The sequence below is a fragment of the Rhododendron vialii genome, chromosome 7a (genome assembly GCF_030253575.1).
Source record: "Rhododendron vialii isolate Sample 1 chromosome 7a, ASM3025357v1".
Taxonomy (NCBI): Eukaryota; Viridiplantae; Streptophyta; class Magnoliopsida; order Ericales; family Ericaceae; genus Rhododendron; species Rhododendron vialii.
In genome coordinates, this window is record NC_080563.1 from 2022217 (window position 1) to 2043626 (window position 21410).

Consider the following 21410-nt stretch of genomic DNA (forward strand, 5'->3'; position numbering starts at 1 on the left):
ACTCACCCTGATGAAATAGTTAAATGCCAATTTTGAACAGAGAAGCAACATCCAGAAAATAGTATAGCGTATAAGTGCAAATTGACTTTCATGCATTATCCTAGAGCCGGTCCTGACTTGTCACAAGCTTAAAGCAAAAAAAAAATATGAAACTCTTTTGTTGGACTATAATAAGGGGGGGAAAAAATAGGTGGGATCTCCTGAAATTCAAAAAAAATTAGATGCCTTAAGCGGCCGCAATACAAGCTTTAGCGTAGAGCCGGCTCTGATTACCCTCCCAACATAAACTCCGGGTTGTGACCACCACATAAGAAGCCTTGTAATATGCCAGTTTGAGTTCTCAATCCATCGTCGGAGCATAGGAAAAATGAACAATGTTGCTGCCAGTAAATTTGGAAGCAAATATAATATTGCTACAGCGACTATGTACAGAGAAGGAATGCCCATTACTGTACTAAGGAATGGAAGCAGATCTTGAAATGAAGCCACATGACACAGAGGAAGAATGAGACTCCATGCAAGACTAACAACAAACTTCAGAATGTTTCTGATCATCACGTCAGTGAACGTCCGTCCGCCGCCTATGATATCCCGGCCGGAAGCTCACTCCAACAAACTTTAAAGGAAGCGAAGAAAGGCTGCTGTTATGAAAACACTGGACAGGCTATAGAAGACATCCTTAATTCCGGAAATTATATATCTAGCTAACAGGGAATTATCTTTCCATGCAAGGATAATCATAGCCTGTAAAGCAAGAATATAAAATGTCCACAACCGATCAAAACTTCGGAAGATATATATGCCAGAATCAACGCGTCTCGTTAAAATTTGATTTTCCGATGCTTCCAGCCTTTCTCCGAGGTTCTTGCCTTCCCTGTTTCAAGCCATGCACGCGTTACTTTGGAAAAATTACCATCATCATGCATAGGCCAACCCAAAGAGAAGTTATTAGTGGACCAAAAATTGGATAGGGAAGGAGATAAGCACTTTGAGATATATATATATATATATGTGTGTGTGTGTGTGTGTGTGTGTGTGTGTGTCTCTCTGATCACATTCAGATTATTTTTGACAGCCAGATTTCATGTTCGAAAAGTTATGGTGTTAATACTTCCATAGTTGACCATGTTCCGTTTGGATTTTTTAGAGAAGTTTTTAAGAGTAATAAGTGGAAAGAGATAGATAGAGAAAAAAAATTGGGAACTGTGAGCGGAAATTTTGATCGCCCTGTCGCGTGTTTTTTGGATCTATGTTATGTATTTGTTGATTAGGTTATGAGTAGTTTTGTGCTGACATGTTGCGTAAAAAAAGTAAAATTTGCCTCCGGTGACCCCCCGAGTTACATAATAGATTCTTTATTTATGGTTAGGTACGGATTTTATGATCCTACGTAAGGAAGTCCAAACACGTTTTTTTTTTTAAATAACCGGATGTCTGGACCAACTTACTTATTCATCAACTAATTCCGGAGCCTTAAAATTAAATTGCTAGTGGCCCAAAGTTTAAAATATTTGACTTTCGTGAAATTAGATCTTACAACCTCTCGGGGGTCGGGCAAACCCTTCTACTATTACTTCTCGTGCCCATTTCATCAAACCCGCAAGAGAGTGCTCAATTTGTATTTTTCTTGTAAACTGGGTTAAGTTTTTTTTCCAAGATCTGCAAGAAACTGAAAGGTTGGTATCATATTTTCATAGAAATTAAGTGTAGAATAATTAATTGAGGTCAATTTTTTTGAATTAGAAAACTCAAACTAAAATCCGCATCTCAATTAACATGCATTGACTCGTTGGCGTACGTAAAAGAGGCTTACGAGAGAAAGCACACGCAAGCTTGATTACCTAAAGATATGAAGTCAGATTTGTAAAGCTTGAGGAAATTATCCCAAAGAACGACCTTCGTTGACACAAGTCAACGGCTTCCTAATGTTTTCCCCTTAATTCTTGGTTAATCATCTAGCTGATATTGGAGTATAATTTCAACAAGAGATTAGTAAATTATTTATACTGTCGGTGTAAACATTTGTTTCCACCGAATTAATTACGTTGCGCCACACGTCCTCATGTTCAATTAATTGGGACCATTGTTTTGATGACATGGGGCAATGTAATTGATTTAAAGAAAAAACAAATGTTTACACCGGCCAGTATATATAATTATTCTCTTTGAACAACAAAGAGCAAGTGCAATGGTTCAAACATGGCTTGAGCCAAGGACGGAACCAGGATTTTACTCTAGCAGTGGCAAAATGTATATTAAAAAAATCTAATGGTGGCGAGACTATATAAATTGGGCATAATTTTTTTTTACATATAATAATTGCATTTTTTGAAATTCTTGTCGTGACAATCGCCACCACTAGACCCCCCTGGTTCCATCCTTGGCTTGAGCAGTGATTGGTGTGGCCACGTTAGCTTCATCGGAGATTTGGGTTGCACAGTCGGGTCCATTTAGTGGCTTAACTGTAGGGCTGTTTCTATGTTTAAAAAAATAAAAATGGCTTGAGCCACACTCAAAAAAAGGTCAATTTTGGAATGTTTCATAGAGATGCATGGGTGTTGAAGGTAGTAGTAGATGGAGAACAGAAATGCTATGGACAAAGAAAATTTACCCCGAAACTACCCCGAAAAGATCAACTAATGGTTGAGATTCACTTTGATGTGTGTGATACAATCATCAAAGTGATTCTCAACCATTGATTGCTGTTTTCGGGGTACTTTCGGGGTAAGTTTTCTTTGTACGTAGCATTCCCCCGATGGAGAATATAAAATGGTATATGGAGAATCGTAGTTCATGTATGAAAAAGACTACAATACACACTTCTTATTTGGGTGTGCATCTTATGCACCCCCAAAATATTATGATTCATAAAGAAAATATTACAAATCGAATTGCTAAAAAGTTACGATTTTAGTATAAGAGTTACAAATCCCAAATGTTACGAATTGTATTGCTAAAAAATTATGATTTTTTAGTATAAAAGTTACGAGATGCACCAAAATGTTATGAATCATAATGAAAATGTTACGAATCGTATTGCTGAAGGTTATGAATTTTAGAACAAAAGTTACGAAACATCCTAACATGTTAAGAATGAAACATAAAATAGGTGCATATAAAACACACTTTTAAAAGATGTGTATTGTAGACTTTCTCGTCAAATATACAATGAAAATTATTGGGAGAAAAAAAATGCCATTGCAAATGGAGATGTACCATTGCACTTAACATTGCCATTTTGTGGTCAAATGTTATTACTCAAAGCCACTTTTTTGGGATTGTGGTCAAATGTTATTACTCAAAGCCACTTTTTTGGGATTTAGGGGGCCGTTCCACTTTCTCTATAAAAAAAAATTTTAAAAAAGAAGATAATTTCAAAGTTAAAAATTATGTGTTTACGTAAATAATTTTTCTATTAATATAGATTTTCTTTGATAAACCTCATTGAGATCTTTAAAATAGTGTTAAAAAAATTAAAAAATTATTTTTTATTTTCGTTATATTTGAATTTGAATTATCTTTTCTTTTAAAAAGAAAATTTTGAGAGAAAGCAGAACCGTCCTGACTTGAGCCATTTTGGTCAAACCACTCGACTTGCTCTAAGAAAATTATCAAAAGATCTTACGGGATCGAACACACTTTTTTAGATACTCATCTGTTAAATTCACATTTGAAGTTTGGGAACATAATTTGAATCATAATCCTAATTCTAATCCTAACTCATTAATTTTTTAACGAATTCAAACAATACACTTTTAAGCAATCCAACTCGTTTTCTAGGAACTTGCATGGAATTAGGTGCGCGAAAATGTGGTGGAAAAAAAAGAAAGAAAGTTGAGGCACTCTATGACGATGTCACAGGACCACCACCCAAAAAATTTTGATTGATACGGTTGGGTAGGGCTGCAATTGGATCGAGCCGATTCGAGCTTTATTGGATTTGAGCTTGACTTGTTTAGTAAACGAATAAAAAACTTAAGCTCGACTCGATCCTTAACGAGCCGAGCTTAATTAATAATTTACTAAATCAGAGTCTCTTTAATCGAGCAAAATCTTCCTAAACGAATCAAGCGTCACTAAGTCGAAAACTCGAGTTCGCAAATTGCTTGATTTATTTACAGTCCGATAGTTGGGTAGTCGTCTAGTCAAGTATGGAGGGATGGTAATGGTACCCCCTACGCCAGTATTTTCCTCAAACACGCACCACACGCCAATATTGAAATTTCCCACTCCCCCAAATCCACCAGAACTTCATTGGGTCTCTCTGCTCGCCCAACGTCAAATTCACGCGCCAACGTCAAATTCCATTTACTTTTTCCCATCCACGAAAAAAACCAAGAAAAAGAAGTCGTCAAATGACTTTTCCACGCGCCAACATCAAATTTACAGAACCAACTTACCACTTTGTCTCTCCTTTCCCCCCATCTTCTTCCAAATTCAAAACCCACTTCTTCCCCTGATCAGATCACTATATATAACTTCATCTATCTACAAGAGCATATTCATCTGTTTTTCTTATATAATTCGAGTGTTCGACTAATCTTACCGTTCATTAGCGGAGAATAACATAATCTTATCTTATTTGAAAACTACGGCTTGAAAATATGGCGACAGCTTCACGAGCTTTAGAAGTCACGGTCATCTCCGGCGAAGGCCTCCGAGTGGACCGCCGGCGACCGGTGAAGAAGAACGCCTTCGTCATCGTCCGAACGAATTCCCAGAACTCCAGATCGACGCCGGCGTCGGACGACGCCGGCGGCAGCTCCCCGGCTTGGAACGAGAAGCTCGTCGTGGAAATGCCGCCCCACGCGTGGTTCCTGACTGTGGAGGTGAGATGCAGGGCGAAGTCCGGGGACAAAGTCGTCGGGACGGCGAGTATTCCGGCGTCGGACTTCGTCGGCGGTAACGTACCGGCGAACTACTTGCATTTCTTGAGTTATAGGTTGAGGGACTGCACTGGGGAGCCGAACGGGATAATTAATCTGTCGGTGAGAGTGAAGGGGGCGGAGAATGGAGTCGGTGCTGCTGCCACGTGTGCGGTGGCGGCTTCGATTTCGCGGCCGTGGGTGGGAGGTGCGGTGGTGGTTGGGAAGGTTACCGGTGGGGTTGTTACAGGAGTTCCGGTGTGGATGGCATAAGGTAGGAAATTTGGTGGATTTTTTATTTTATTTTTTATGTAGGAATTGAAAATTGGCTTGAAGATGGGTAATCATTCTTCTTGTAAGTAATTAAGATTGTGAAACTTATTGGCACTCTTGTAATTATCAAGAGCATGGAATTGGTAATAAGTTATAACTATATGACAATGTTATCATTTATGTTAATTGTGTCGTGTTTGGAAAGGGTTAATGGTTTTTAAAAAGTACTACCTCCATCCAAAATAAATGTCTGATCAGCAAAACAAGAACTTAAAAATAATTCGTTTTCTATCAAAAGAAAAAGTTTCAACTTTTTTCATAGTTTAAAAGAACTTATGAATCTCTAGTAAATTGTTGAAAAAAGTTTGAATTTTTCTTCGAAAAATTGTAGGAATATTATTTTTAAGTTTTCGTTTTGCGGACCAGACATTTATTTTGAAACGGAGGGAGTAGTTGTTTCGATTGAAATATAATGAACTCGTTAACAAGAAGAGACAAAGAGGAGAGAGAAGTTTTTTCTTTTTAGGACATAAAGAGCTTGTTAATTTGTTAGCAGAATATACGGGTGATTTACTTATTTGTTTGGATAAAAATATTTGACCTTAAATATTCGTTGTTTGCAAATTCTGTTGAAAACATTAACACATAATTAAAAGAGAACTAAACTCGATCTTCATCACATCAGATTTTTAAGAACATGGTTATAAATTGGGCACTCACCCTGAGGAAATAGTTAAATGCCAATTTTGAACAAAAAAGTAACATCCAGAAAATAGTATAGCGTATAAGTGCAAATTGACTTTCATGCATTATCCTAGAGCCAGTCCTGACTTGTCACAAGCTTAAAGCAAAAAAAAAAAAAGAAACTCTCTTTTGTTGGACTATAATAGGGGGGGGGGAGGAATAGGAGGGATTTCCTGAAATTCAAAAAAATTTAAATGCCTAAAGCGGCCGCAATACAAGCTTTAGCATAGAGCTGGCTCTAATTACCCTCCCAACATAAACTCCGGGTTGTGACCACCACATAAGAAGCCTTGTAATATGCCAGTTTGAGTTCTCAATCCATCGTCGGAGCATAGGAAAAATGAACAATGTTGCTGCCAGTAAATTTGGAAGCAAATATAATATTGCTACAGCGACTATGTACAGAGAAGGAATGCCCATTACTGTACTAAGGAATGGAAGCAGATCTTGAAATGAAGCCACATGACACAGAGGAAGAATGAGACTCCATGCAAGACTAACAACAAACTTCAGAATGTTTCTGATCATCACGTCAGTGAACGTCCGTCCGCCGCCTATGATATCCCGGCCGGAAGCTCACTCCAACAAACTTTAAAGGAAGCGAAGAAAGGCTGCTGTTATGAAAACACTGGACAGGCTATAGAAGACATCCTTAATTCCGGAAATTATATATCTAGCTAACAGGGAATTATCTTTCCATGCAAGGATAATCATAGCCTGTAAAGCAAGAATATAAAATGTCCACAACCGATCAAAACTTCGGAAGATATATATGCCAGAATCAACGCGTCTCGTTAAAATTTGATTTTCCGATGCTTCCAGCCTTTCTCCGAGGTTCTTGCCTTCCCTGTTTCAAGCCATGCACGCGTTACTTTGGAAAAATTACCATCATCATGCATAGGCCAACCCAAAGAGAAGTTATTAGTGGACCAAAAATTGGATAGGGAAGGAGATAAGCACTTTGAGATATATATATATATGTCTCTCTGATCACATTCAGATGATTTTTGACAGCCAGATTTCATGTTCGAAAAATTATGGTGTTAATACTTTCGTAGTTGACCCTGTTCCGTTTGGATTTTTTAGAGAAGTTTTTAAGAGTAATGAGTGGAAAGAGAAAGATAGAGAAAAAAATTGGAAATCGTGAGCAGAAATTTTGAGTCCCCCAAACGAATAAGCCCTGTCGCGTGTTTTTTGGATCTATGTTATGTATTTGTTGATTAGGTTATGAGTAGTTTTGTGCTGGCATGTTGCGTAAAAAAAGTAAAATTTGCCTCCGGTGACCCCCCGAGTTACATAATAGATTCTTTATTTATGGTTAGGTACGGATTTTATGATCCTACGTAAGGAAGTCCAAACACGTTTTTTGTTTTAAATAACCGGATGTCTGGACCAACTTATTTATTCATCAACTAATTCCGGAGCCTTAAAATTAAATTGCTAGTGGCCCAAAGTTTAAAATATACTTTCATGAAATTCAAACTTGCAATCTCTCAAGGATCGGGCAAACCCTTCTATTACTTCTTGTGCCCATTTCGTCAAACCCGCGAGAGAGTGCTCAATTTGTATTTTCCTTGTAATCTGGGTTAAGTTGTTTTCCATGATCTGCAAGAAACTGAAAGGTTGGTATCATATTTTCATAGAAACAAAGTGTAGAATAATTAATTGAGGTCAATTTTTTTGAATTAGAAAACTCAAACTAAAATCCGCATCCCAATTAACATGCATTGACTCGTTGGCGTACGTAAAAGAGGCTTACGAGAGAAAGTACACGCAAGCTTGATGACCTAAAGATATGAAGTCAGATTTGTAAAGCTTGAGGAAATTATCCCAAAGAACGACCTTCGTTGACACAAGTCAACGGCTTCCTAATGTTTTCCCCTTAATTCTTGGTTAATCCTCTAGCTGATATTGGAGTATAATTTCAACAAGAGATTAGTAAATTATTTATACTCTCGGTGTAAACATTTCTCCAAATCAATTACGTTGCGCCACGTCTTCATGTTCAATTAATTGGGACCATTGTTTTGATGGCGTGAGGTAATGTAATTGATTTGAAGGAAACAAATGTTTACATCGCCAGTATATATAATTATTCTCTTTGAACAACTAAGAGCAAGTGCAATGGTTCAAACATGGCTTGAGCCATGACTGGTGCGGCCGCGTTAGCTCCCTCGGAGATTTGGGTTGCACAATCTGATCCATTTAGTGGCCTAGCGGTAGGGCTATTTCTCTGTTAAAAAAATTAAAAATGGCTTGAGCCCCACTCAAAAAAAGAGAGGCCAAGTTTAAAACACCACCCCCCGCCCCCACACCCTCCCACTCCTCCTCCCCCCCCCACATCGCCGAATACAACCACCAAATCCCTCCCTCTTGTTCTCGGGAAAATCTGTGTATGTATGCGTATTAATTATTTGGGTCACCGTCGAATGAAGATGAAGATTTGGAAACTTCTTCTGCAAGAATAGATTTTTTAAACTTGTTCATTATAGAGAAATTAAGAAGATTGGTGATAATGATAGCGTATTTTAAGAAGAAAAGAAATGTGTGTCATACGTACATAACCAATTTTGGATTGTTTCATAGAGATGCATGGAAAATGGTGGATGGGTGTTGAATGAAGAATAGTAGATGGAGAATATAAAATGGTAGATGGAGAATCATAGTTTATGAGAGTTAGTCGAATATGAGAAAGACTACAATACACACTTTTTATTTAGGTGTGCATCTTATGCACTCCCAAAATATTATGATCTATAGAGAATATGTTACAAATCGAATTGCTAAAAAGTGGAGTATAAAAGTTACAAATCCAAAATGTTACGAATTATATTGCTAAAAAGTTATGATTTTTTAGTATAAAAGTTACGAGATGCACCAAAATATTATGAATCATAATTAAAATGTTAAGAATCAAATTGCTGAAGGTTGTGAGTTTTAGAACAAAAGTTACGGAACATCCTAAACTGTTATGAATTAATCATAAAATAGGTGCATATGGTACGCATTTTTAAAGATTGTGTATTGTAAACTTTCCCATCGAATATCCGATGAAAATTATTGGGGAAAAAAAAATGCCATTGCAAATGGAGATGTAGCATTGCACTTAACATATATTGCCATTGGTCAAATGTTACAGCCACTTTTTTGGGATTGATCCTTGAGCCATTTTGGTCAAACCACTCGACTTGCTCTAAGAGAATTATCAAAAGATCTTTACGGGATGAGACACACTTTTTTAGATACTCATCTGTTAAATTCGCATTTGAAGTTTGGGGAAAATCATTTGAATCCTAAAAACTCATTAATTTTTTAACGAATTCAAACAATTCACTTTTAAGCAATCAAACTCGTTTTCTAGGAGAACTTGCATGGAATTAGGTGCGCGAAAATGTGGTGAAAATAAAAAACACGAGTTGAGGCACCATATGACGATGTCACAAGACCATCCAAAAATTTTCGATTGATACGGTCGGGTAGGATTGCAATTGAGCCGAGCCGAGTCGAACTTTGTTGGGTTCGAGCTTGACTCGTTTACTAAACAAATAAATAAGTTGAGCTTGATTCGATCCTTAACGAGTCGAGCTTAATTAGTAATTTACTAAATGAGTCTCTTTAATCGAACAAAACCTTCCTAAATGAGCCAAGTTTCACTCAGCTTGTTTACTAAATAAGTCAAAAATTCGAGCTCACAAACTGCTCGATTCATTTACAGCCCGATAGTCGGGTGGTGGTCTAGTCAAGTATGGTGGGATGGTACCCCCTACGCCTAGTATTTTTCCCAAACACGCACCCCACGCCAATATTGAAATTTCCCACTCCAAATCCATCAGAATTTCATTGGGTCTCTCCCCTCGCCCAACACCAAATTCACGCGCCAACGTCAAATTCCGTTTACTTTTTCAATCATTCTACCACCACACCCACTTACACACCCACATTCACAATAAGGATGGAGCCCGCACACACTACACACCCAGTGTATATGGGCCCCACTCTTATTGTGAGTATGAGTGCGTGAATGGGTGTGTAAGTGAGTGTAGTGTTAGAATTTTTCTTACTTTTTCCCATCCACGGAAAAAAGAAGTCGTCAAATGACGTTTCCACGCGCCAACATCAAATTACAGAACCAACTTGCCACTTTCTCTCATCAAATTACAGAACCAACTTACCACTTTCTCTCTCCTTTCCCCCCGTCTTCTTCCAAATTCAAAACCCACTTCTTCCCCTGATCAGATCACTATATATAACTTCATCTATCTACAAGAGCATATTCATCTGTTTTTATTTTATAATTCGAGTGTTCGACTAATCTCACCGTTCATTAACAGAGAATAACATAATCTTATCTTATTTGAAAACTACGGCTTGAAAATATGGCGACAGCTTCACGCGCTTTAGAAGTCACGGTCATCTCCGGCGAAGGCCTCCGAGTGGACCGCCGGCGACCGGTGAAGAAGAACGCCTTCGTCATCGTCCGAACGAATTCCCAGAACTCCAGATCGACGCCGGCGTCGGACGACGCCGGCGGCAGCTCCCCGGCTTGGAACGAGAAGCTCGTCCTGGAAATGCCGCCCCACGCGTGGTTCCTGACTGTGGAGGTGAGATGCAGGGCGAAGTCCGGGGACAAAGTCGTCGGGACGGCGAGAATTCCGGCGTCGGACTTCGTCGGCGGTAACGTACCGGCGAACTACTTGCATTTCTTGAGTTATAGGTTGAGGGACGGCAGTGGGGAGCCGAACGGGATAATTAATCTGTCGGTGAGAGTGAAGGGGGCGGAGAATGGAGTCGGTGCTGCTGCCACGTGTGCGTCGGCGGCTTCGATTTCGCGACCGTGGGTGGGAGGTGCGGTGGTGGTTGGGAAGGTTGCCGGTGAGGTTGTTACCGGAGTTCCGGTGTGGATGGCATAAGGGTACAATAGGAAATTTGGTGGAATTTATTATTATTATTATTTTTTGTGTAGGAATTGAAAATTGGCTTGAAGATGGGTAATCATTCTTGTTGTAATTAATTAAGATTGTGAAACTTATGGGCACTCTTGTAATTATCAAGAGCATGGAATTGGTAATTAATAAGTAGTTATAACCATATGACAATGTTATCATTTATGTTAATTGTGTCAAGTGTTTGGAAAGGGTTAATGGTTTTTAAAAAGTACTACCTCCGTCCAAAATAAATGTCCGGTCAGCAAAACAAGAACTTAAAAATAATACGTTTTCTATTATAAAAAAAAGTTTAACTTTTTTCATAGTTTAAAAGAATTTATGGATCTCTAGTAAATTGTTAAAAAAAGTTTGAATTTCTTTTGGAAAAATTGTAGGAGTATTATTTTTAAGTTTTCGTTTCGCAGACCAAACATTTATTTTGGAACTCGTTTTGCAGACCAAACATTTATTTTAGAATAGAGGGAGTAGTTGTTTCGACTGAAATATAATGAACTCGTTAACAAGAAGAGACAAAGAGGAGAGAGAAGTTTTTTCTTGTTTCGACATAAAGAGCTTGTTTGTTATAGCCGAATATACTGGTGATTTACTTATTTGTTTGGATAAAAACATTTGACCTTAAATATTCGTTGTTTGCAAATTCTGTTGAAAACATTAACACATATAATTAAAAAGAGAACTAAACTCTTCATCACATCAGATTTTTAAGAACATGGTTATAAATTGGGCACTCACCCCGACGAAATAGCTAAATGCCAATTTTGAACAGATAAGTAACATCCAGAGAAAATAGTATAGCGTATAAGTGCAAATTGACTTTCATGCATTATCCCATAGCCGGTCTTAACTTTTCATGAGTTTAAAGCAAAGAAAAAAAAAAATGAAACTCTTTTGTTGGACTATTATAAAGAGGAAAAAAGTAGGATGGATCTCCTGAAATTCAAAAAAATTTAGATACCTAAAGCGGCCGCAACACAAGCTGTAGTTTAGAGCCAGCTCTGATAATTACCCTCCCAACGTAAACTCCGGGCTGCGACCACCACATAAGAAGCCTTGTAATATGCGGGTTCTCAATCCATCGTCGGAGCATAGGAAAAATGCGACGATGTACAGAGAAGGAAGGAATGCCCATTACTGTACTAAGGAATGGAAGCGCGCAGATCTTGAATTTTCTGACCATGGCCGGGCAACTTGGAATGAAGCCACATAACACAGTGGAAGCTAGAATGAGACTCCATGCAAGACTAACTACAAACTTCAGAATGTTTCTGATCATCACGTCAGTGAACGTCCGTCCGCCGCCGCCCATGATATCCCGGGAAGTTCAAAATAAGGTTCAACAAACTTTAAAGGAAGCGAAGAAGGGCTGCTGTAATATTGAAAAACACTGGACAGGCTATAGAAGACATCCTTCCGGAATCCGGAAATTATATATCTAACAGGGTATTATCTTTCCATGCAAGGATAATCATAGCATGTAAGGCAAGAGCAAAAAATGTCCACAACCGATCAAAACTTTGGAAGATATGCTAGAATGAAAGCGTCTCATTAAAATTTGATTTTATGATACTTCCAGCCTTTCTCCGAGGTTCTTGCCTTCCCTGTTTCAAGCCATGCACGCAAGGATGGGATCAGGGGGTCTAGTGGCGGCGACCGCCACGACAAGAATTTTAGAAAATGCAATTATTATACGTTAAAAAAAAAATTTTACCCAACTTATATAGTCTCGCTACTACTAGATTTTTTTAATATATATTTCGTCATTGTTAGGGTAAAATCTTAGTTCCGTCCTTGCATGCACGCGTTGCTTTGGAAAAATTACCATCATCACACATAGGCCAACCCAAAGAGAAGCAATTAGTGGACCAAAAATTGGATAGGGAAGAAGATAAGTACGTACTTGAGATATATCTATATATCTGTGTCTCTCTGATCACATTCAGATTATTTTTGGACAAACTTTACCTCATCTATTATACTAGCAAAAAAACCTTGCAATACACATGCTATGCCCGTGCAATGCATGTGTTATGGGCGAACGAATTTGTGTACATGCGACTAATATAAATTCATGAAGCACATAATTCCCTTATCTAATCATCAAAACATACAAAATATCCACCACAACATGCTAATATCATAAATGATTACTGAAATATTTTTTTTCCTTATCTAATCATCAAAACATACAATTTATTTCTCAGTAAATACAATTTCTTTTTTATACATATATGGAATGTAATGGTGATATAAATTGATATAACGTGAAAAAACCTTGCATTGTTTCACTAGATGATAGGATAATTGTTAGTCCACCTTTATTGTGTTGAAACACAAAATTACACCATTTAAGATAATTTATGGAGTGAAAACGTTATCTGGATATATCATCTCTATTTTTTTCTGATTTGTCACCATCGGACCTAGAGATGGCAATTCAACCCGCCTTGCCCCGCCCCGATCGAGGCGGGTTTTAATTTGTTGTATTTTTCAAGGGTCGAATCGGGGGAGAATTGATGAAACCCGGCCTGTGTCGGGTCGGGGTCTGGTTGACGTTACCCTGTTCGGGTACCCGCCCGGTCCCGAAATTATTTTAGGCATAAAAAACTATTTTTATTCTTATACTATTTTTACCCTTACAACTAGAATACCACATAAAATATTAACTATTTCTTCCACTTTGCTTTTAGATAATAGATTTTGGTTAAATTATAATAGTTATATTTCATAAACTTTTATTGTTTGTGCTCACTTATTTTAGAATCTATAATACATTTTCTCAATTAAAAAAAAAATGAGTAGGGGCAGGTAAACCTGATAGAGACGGAGCGGCTGTACCCATAAATTACCCAGTTTGAATTCGGGGCGGGACTAAATTTTCGGGGCGGGGTGTGGCAAAACCCGTCCCTCCCTGTCGCATTGGCCTATTCATAATCGGACCAGTTTATGAAGTTTGTCAAGTAGTCATGGGTGATTGTGATTCCTCCGAAGTGGTTGTAGATATACTAGGAGAGAGAGAGAGAGAGGGTGCGTTTAATTACAAATAAAAAAAAACAGGCACATTTGGAACAAAAGCACCAGTGGTCTAGTGGTAGAATAGTACCCTGCCACGGTACAGACCCGGGTTCGATTCCCGGCTGGTGCATTAACAGGGCTGTGAAGATTACTGTGCCTACCTGTGGCGGTAGGGTCTGCCACAATTCTCTGATTTAAAAATCGGATTAACAACACGGCACTGCTGAGCTCTCTTTTTTTCGTTTTCCCTCTCTTCCCATCAACTTCCTTTTCAAAGCTTTTATTTTAGGCCATTCGGCTAAATAAGTTAAGGGGCTTATTTTTTTGTCCTTATTTAAATTTTTTTCGCATTTGTTAGTTTTTCGTCAATCTTTTGGGGATTATTGCTTTGTCATGACGAAAGGAATCTAAAATGTAAAAAATTACGATTGAAATCTAATTTTTTTGAATAAAGACAAAAATAAGCCAATTTTTTCATCTTTATTAAAAAAAAATTGGATTTCAGTCGTAATTTTTTTATTTTTTAGAATTTGAATAAAAAAAAGAAAAGCTAAGTAGCTTATTTAGCCGAACGGCATTATACACACACATCTAGCTTGTCCATTTCTTTCCTGTTTTTCGGCTCCCACTATTGATAGATCCTAAGGTAAGAGAGAGAGTATCATGAACAGGACCTGAGTCCCTACAGTGAAAGCAAATGCATTACAGGATTGTAGGGCATCTTGGCAAGAACCTTCTCTACTTGGGAAGACTCACAGTGTATTTTCTAAGCCCTAGCCTGAGCAAGTTTCAACCCTTTTCCGTGGGTATCTTTGGCTTCCTCTTAGTTGGAAGCAGTAAAATTTCACGTAAGCGGCCTAAATTTTCTCTATTTTGGTGCCCTTGAATTTTCTTGAGTTCCAAACTCTTTGATTGATGGTAACTACTATGTAGAAGTGCAAAATCTTCAAGCAAGAATGGCATCGAGCTGGAAAATCTACACAGCCCATGGGCTCCCTTTACCAGAGCTTTACTTTGTTGGAGTTTTCAGAACGATGAGTCTCAGAGTAAATAAAAGCACGTACTTTCCAGAGAGAGAGAGAGAGAGATGTATTTATCTTCACATTATGCATGTAACACGATTTCCAGATTTTACAAGATACAACAGTACTACTACCGACCATCGCCCCCCAAGTCATAGTATGTACTGTTGGCATATAACGGGAAAAAAAGAAGACAAAAGGCACATATACAATTTTTTTTTTTTTAGGTCAAGCGGAATATCGCACATATACAATATTGAGCACGTATGAAAGCAAGGTAATAATTGAAAAACACAAACAAGAGGAAACACAACAAATTTCTGCAGCACTCCGACGTAAGCATGAACAGCACAAACTGGAACAGGTCTTGAGCCGAAACGACAGATAGGGTCGCGTCACATGCATGAGATACACAGAATAACCAGCTTTCCTATACTTCCTCGCTACCACTTTGATCACCGTTCTTTAGTATATTGAACTTGCAGAGAGGACAGGTGGCGTTAATGTGCAGCCACTTGTCTATGCAGGAGCAGTGGAAATGATGACGGCAAGGGAGTTCACGCAGTTCGTTTCCATCGTCATAGGCACAAAGGCAAATGCAACATTCCTGTTATTCACAAGGACTCGTATCAAAAGGTGTAAATTTATTCACAGAAAACTCTCTTTCTCAACAAGCATATCTAGCATTAAGTATTTTTCCCAGCCTCGATTTCTATTTACATAGCATGCAGACGAACGACCGCTGACCCTACAATATACAGAAACCAACATCTCAATGCAGAAGGAGCCACAATGTGATTCTACCAGGATATTAGTCAAGCCTTCTTTAGAACCACAGGCGGGAAAAGAAAAAAAAAAAACCACGCAATGATGATTTCTTAATGGTAAGCCATGTTAATGCTGCCATTTGTTCTAAATATGCATGGTTGATGGTCCAATTAGTACATCTGAGAAATGGAGCTTGGAAAACCAATCTCCATGTCTCAAGTCTGGATGGAAGTCAACCTTCGTGAAATTGATGTTAGTAGTTGTACAAGAGAATGCCATAGATTCTTCAGCATGTTATTCAGAACTTTTGAATTTGCACTTTTGAATTTCTGATTCCAGAGAAATGTTGTCATTGAGTCGGGAAACTTACAGCATCCTCTAGGGAAAGAACATGTTCAATTGGTGAATCAGTGTCACATTCTGTCATTAATCCTCCAAAAGATTCTTGAATCTCTCCTTTTTGTTTCTCAAATTCACCTATCTTCTGGAATCTGTACTTCGGGAGTCGTTCAATTTCTTCCTTGGTTGCTCCTTCCTGTTCCCATACAAAATTTCCCGATAAGTGAACGAAGAAAACCCAGGCTTTCAGAGAAAAGTAGACAGCAAGATCACCAAATTGACTAGATAACTGAACCAGTCAACTTTTGATAGTTCAACAGCAAAACTGTGCCCAGATTATTGTTGTCTAGTCTATGCGCTCAGATCCCTAGAAAGGTCCGCCACTATGACAAACAGAAATTTCTACATTCTGGATCCATCAATCATACTATATCACATATTACATGTAGACAAATTCCCATGATGTTAGGCCTCCACAGACATAGAAAATCAAATGCAACAGAGCAAGAATTTAGCTACATTAGCAGAAAGTAGAGAGAGAAAATTTATGAGCGATCTTATTAGTTGCTTATCCATTAACAACCACTTCGAGGAACTTGGATTCCAATCCATGGCCAAATCAACAAATTTAGAATGTTTCAAACCTTGGATACTTCAGATAAGTTATAAACATAATGTTCACAAAGAATTCCAAGTTCAACATATTTTCATCAATTGTTGGTAATGGAATTACTTCATTGAAGGAATAATTTATCCGGGTCTACAGCATATTTTAACACCAATAATTAGCTTATGTGTAAAATCCACGCAAGGAATGTATTATACTGAGCCTTTCATGGGAAAAAAACAGAACAAAAAAATCATGCAAATTACCTGATCTGCCACTGCATATAAGAGTGCAATTATACATGGCAGACAGCAGCAAACAGCTATACCAATGACACATGCCACGGCAACACAGATAACAACAAAGAACACATCAAATGCCAAAAAAGTTATACAGAGCCTGCAAAAACATAGCCATGCGTGAATAATCCAAAAGGCAACAAATGAAAATCTCAAACTTGCCATCTCAGAGAAGGAATCAGTGGACGAACCAGTAAAGTTGAGGTGAATCTTCAGTCAAATTTTCACCGCCAGCAGATACCCAATAGAATCCAATGATCCACCATATAAACGAAAACATTGTATTTGCAGATTCCAAATGCTTAGCAACACTGCCACAATACATGGTAAGGCTAGTGAACTTATTATTGGGCTCATGCAAACAAGGTTCATTTATGTACTTTATAAAAGTCAAGTGCATCAAAATGTACAATGAAGCAGTAAATGTCAGTTTGTCAGAATCAAAACTAAGCACAAAAGATGTTAGATTTTGATCTCTCTATCATTTTCCTCCAAGGTTATGACTGCATCTCCATCTCAGAGAAGCAGGCAGACAATGTAAACGACTGCCCAGTAGCAGATCAACCAGACCAGAAAAATCCAAGAACGAGTCAAGATTGCAGAATACAATTGTACAAATAGAATAGACCACTCAAATACCAAGTCAAGACTGAACTGAAAGATCCATCGTAGTAGCATGATCAACTTGGCCTCATGGTGGCCAAAAATTGCTATAAATTTACTTGTTGATTCAAGATAAGACTTATGATCATAAGGAAACAAAGGCCAAATCAGCGACTTCCATCTTCTAGTTTCTAGTTTCTACTCAAGAAGGCTGGGTTGGTGTCACCATTTTCTCAGTGATACAGGTTTCCTAGTGGTCAAGTAATCCATCTTATATTCACTGTTTTACATGATATTTAATGTAGCATGGCCTTCTTGAGGATACATATTACCCCAAATAAAACTTGAAATGCAAAATAGCAAAAATTATGTACTTCGAATATTACTAGTCGCAGCTATAAGACAAAGATGAAATAGAAAGAAAGAATCCAGGCGAAGGAGAGGAATAAAGTTGAAGAGAGGGATGTAAGTCCTACCCAATGTTTTAAAAACCGGACCGGACCATGCTCCAGTCCGGACAAACCAGAGAACCGGCTAAATTTCAGAACCAGTCTCCATTTTAAAAACCAGACAAGTAGAACAGTTAGACCGCCAACCCATGTGAACCGGCCACAGGTCGGATGAACTGGTAGGCTTGAATTTTTGAACTAATTAGCAACTTTATTGCTCCGGCTTCAAACCAATCATGGGACCCATGAAACAGCCAGCCGGGCTGATGACATTGGTAGCCCAGAGTGCGCTGAGTTTTGTTGAGCATTTATAGACACTTGTGTAACATCCAAGTTAGTCTCCCCACCGATGTGGGATTGAAAAAAGGTAATGCCTTTTCTTTTTGTGAACAGGCTTGAAGAACAATTCTCTTGCTTCCAAATAATTTTTATACACATATGCTGTTACATTTTAATTTTAATTAGTTTTCTACTATTAATATATTTATAATACATAATTATGACATCATGGTTTGATTCTAGTTCGACCGCGGTTGAACCGGGGACCCATCCATCCGGTCCCTACTCTGGTTTGCTCACCGGTCCGGTTTTCAAAACATTGGTCCTACCCTTTGAGTTGTATGCCACTGGCTTAGTTTTGGTGCTATAAAATTACTCATTTACCACACACACACACACACACACAGAAAGAAGATCGGAAATAGAATAGAAATATACGAAAGAGGAGATAAGAGAGCAGAATATTGCAGTTGTGCCCAACCTGTTATTGTGGAATGAAAGAGTGCATGTATTTGAGGAAATAGTCAGGCGCAAAAAACCCCGGATAGTCTAATCACCAAATAGAGAAAAGAACCATCATCAAATCTGCGTTCTGTTTTGTAAGGCAAATTCGTTTTTTAGCTGTATCACCTGTTTATTTCTCGAACAAAGCCTAACAATACTTTCTCAAACTAATCTTTACCTAGAATAGAACATAACAAAAGTCAAATCTATCCCTCCGATAATAAAAGCTAAAAACCCTCCTACTTGTTGCTAAGATTCCACTTTACGTAGCTAACAAAGTAACAAATTGACAATGCATTGTCACTTGTCCAGCGCCACCAGTTCTCAAATGTTGCCCACACATTACGACCCAACCAGAACAGGAAGAAGACAAAGCTTTTTTTAAGCATGTCACGAAGCTATGGTGACAAAAAGTACCAAACTAACAGATTATACATTCCAACATTAGGTTAAAACCCATAGAATCCACGTCCTTGTTATACACTTGCCGAATTTGTAGGCAACCCACGTTGTGGCTTTATACATTCCAACATTAAGATATATATATATTCTAAATGATTATTCTGAATTTGATAAAAATAATAGGTAGGACCCCATGTTGTGAGTTCGCCAAGGGCCTCCATTTGTATAGGGAGGGCCCTACAAGCCAAATCGTTAGATTCATAGATTATCTATGAATTAGTTATTATTTCTCGAACCCCTCCCATGTGGTCAGACTTGTTGGGCTTGTGAAGCCTAATTCATATTGGTTAGTATTCAGGAGTCGACCTACGCAGGGTACTACGGTAATTAACTTGCGCTCTTCATTATTCATTGGAAACTGATGTGAACCATGGATGAACTCAATTGCACAGTTGGGTATTCACAATATTTTACTCTGTCTTGCATTTTTTGATAGTTTCTTCATATTGTGTGTTAGTTTGTCTGGCTGATTTCTCAACAAGACTCTCCTCTGCAAGTAGTGAGTGTCGAATGCAAGATCAATTGTTCCCCACCAATTCATCTAAATCGATTACAGAAAGATTAGCACTTATACCTAGCCATAAAACCAATTATCTTGTTGAGCTTATGAAGCCTAATTCGATTTGGTTTGCGCTTCGATGAATATTCAGGATTCAACCTAGGCAGGTTATCACGGTAATTGGTGAGATAAACCCTAGGTTATAAATACTTGTTGTTCAGTGATGTGAACCATGTATGTACTCAATTACACAGTTGGGGAAGCACCATTTTTACTCAGTGTCTTGCATTCTTTGTTTCGTTTTTTGACCCCTTCATGTGCTGTTTTTTTCTTTTTTTCTTTTTGGCTGATTTCTCAACAAGGCTCTCCTCTGCAAGCAGTGAGTGTCGAATGCAAGATCATTTGTTCACCACCTACTCATCTAAATCGATTACCAAACAATTTACAACAAGTCATCAAACTAATTATCATGCAAATAACAATAAAGATTTAGCTATTATACCTAGTTTCATCTTCACTCTGAGGCCGCTCCGGGATATAATCCCTTGGCTCGCCCTCATCGCTTTCCGAGCTCGAATTTGAATTCATTCTCCTCCACCAACCACCACCACCACTCCACCGCGAGTTCAAATTATCACCGGAAGTAATAATCTGCTGCTGCAACCACCGCCGCCTGTACTCGAAAGACACGCACACCATGTGAAGCACACACTGCATCGCATAGCCAACGATCCAAAGCCTCAACGGCATCGCTGGGGACTCGTTCCTGCTCACCGCCAGCACGACGGCAGAGACGACGAGGAACGCGAGGTTCCACACGAGGTCGAGGATGACTATCGGGCGCGAGTACGCCCAGTCGCTCTGCCGCTCCTCGATCTGCTCGGCCGCCGCCTCGCGCACCCGCCTCGACGGCTCGCGCATCATGCCCCGGCTGCTGGCGCGGCGGAGGAAGCGCGCCGCGCCACGGAGGCTCGGCGTGCGGCGCGCGAGCCGGCGGCGGCTGCGTTCGGGGAGAAACGGCGTCGTGTCGACTCCGTCGGTCGGAGATTGAGGTGGTCCCGCCGTCGACATCGTCGGAGGAGGAGGAAAAGGAAACCCTGGTTTTGGCTTTAGGGATTTTTAGGTTTGGTGCATCGTTTTTGGGAAGAAAACAGAAACCCTAGTTTTGATCGGAAAGAAGACGTGGGACAGGATTTTCGAAATTTGGGATTGGATTGGATTGGATGTTGCTGATATTGGGTGATGTTACTCTACGTGGGTTGAATCTAGAAGTTGATTTTGGAGTGATGAAATGAAAGCGACCAAAGTTTAATTAGTGAAACTTTGACTTCCATTTACCAAAAAGGGATATGGCTTGCCTGCTGTTCAAGTTTCGACCGCAGAGGCGCAGTCCAAGTACTGTAATTTTGTTCACTCTCTTTAAAAGAAGACGAATTTTACTTTCTTTTTTATTGGTTGAAACAACAGTGTAGGTCCTATTTGTGCAATACACGGTCCTATCTTTGCAATACACTTTTTGGTAAGTATGATATCGCTTTATGATGAAATATACAGTATTTCAACTAATAGGAACGAGAGTAATATTCATTCTCTTAAGTGGAGGTGAGTTCCTCTTCAATACAGGTTACTAGGTCTGCTTGATTTTGATCGGGAAAATCGTGTTTTTCAATGGTCCATATTTTGTTTTGAATCTTTTAATGGTAATAATATACTTTTATCGGTAAAAGATTCAACAGATT

The 21410-nt window shown here is 38.7% G+C and overlaps 3 protein-coding genes and 2 non-coding genes across 5 annotated transcripts; 4 read left to right on the forward strand and 1 right to left on the reverse strand.

Annotated features, from left to right (window-relative positions):
• The first annotated feature begins 4506 nt into the window (after positions 1 to 4506).
• On the forward strand, positions 4507 to 5323 carry LOC131334032 (BON1-associated protein 2-like). Its single transcript, XM_058368899.1, has one exon. The coding sequence runs from the start codon at positions 4605 to 4607 to the stop codon at positions 5136 to 5138; it is 534 nt and encodes a 177-aa protein (XP_058224882.1). The 5' UTR covers positions 4507 to 4604; the 3' UTR covers positions 5139 to 5323.
• Positions 5324 to 10153: 4830 nt separating this feature from the next.
• On the forward strand, positions 10154 to 10970 carry LOC131334033 (BON1-associated protein 2-like). The gene has a single exon (XM_058368900.1). The coding sequence runs from the start codon at positions 10259 to 10261 to the stop codon at positions 10790 to 10792; it is 534 nt and encodes a 177-aa protein (XP_058224883.1). The 5' UTR covers positions 10154 to 10258; the 3' UTR covers positions 10793 to 10970.
• A 2929-nt stretch (positions 10971 to 13899) lies between these two features.
• Positions 13900 to 13970, forward strand: TRNAG-GCC (transfer RNA glycine (anticodon GCC)). Its single transcript has one exon. It is a non-coding gene; the product is annotated as a tRNA-Gly (tRNA).
• A 6-nt stretch (positions 13971 to 13976) lies between these two features.
• On the forward strand, positions 13977 to 14071 carry LOC131334976 (small nucleolar RNA snoR114). Its single transcript, XR_009202372.1, has one exon. It is a non-coding gene; the product is annotated as a small nucleolar RNA snoR114 (small nucleolar RNA).
• An 849-nt stretch (positions 14072 to 14920) lies between these two features.
• LOC131333477 (E3 ubiquitin-protein ligase At1g63170-like) lies at positions 14921 to 20943 on the reverse strand. The gene is made up of 5 exons (XM_058368016.1): positions 20174 to 20943; positions 17067 to 17186; positions 16843 to 16975; positions 16001 to 16165; positions 14921 to 15469 (listed from the first exon to the last, which is right to left on the reverse strand). The coding sequence occupies exons 1-5, from the start codon at positions 20740 to 20742 to the stop codon at positions 15293 to 15295; spliced, it is 1164 nt and encodes a 387-aa protein (XP_058223999.1). The 5' UTR covers positions 20743 to 20943; the 3' UTR covers positions 14921 to 15292.
• Positions 20944 to 21410: the final 467 nt, after the last annotated feature.

Bases quoted from the DNA above. Each gene is read 5' to 3' on its own strand.
- LOC131334032 (XM_058368899.1), top strand. From the start codon at position 4,605: ATGGCGACAGCTTCACGAGCTTTAGAAGTCACGGTCATCTCCGGCGAA.
- LOC131334033 (XM_058368900.1), top strand. From the start codon at position 10,259: ATGGCGACAGCTTCACGCGCTTTAGAAGTCACGGTCATCTCCGGCGAA.
- LOC131333477 (XM_058368016.1), bottom strand. From the start codon at position 20,742: ATGTCGACGGCGGGACCACCTCAATCTCCGACCGACGGAGTCGACACG. The intron at 17,187-20,173 runs GTATAATAGCTA...GTATTGTGGCAG, and splicing joins CAGAGTGAAGATGAAACTAG to TGTTGCTAAGCATTTGGAAT. The intron at 15,470-16,000 runs GTAAGTTTCCCG...TGTGAATAACAG, and splicing joins TTCTTTCCCTAGAGGATGCT to GAATGTTGCATTTGCCTTTG.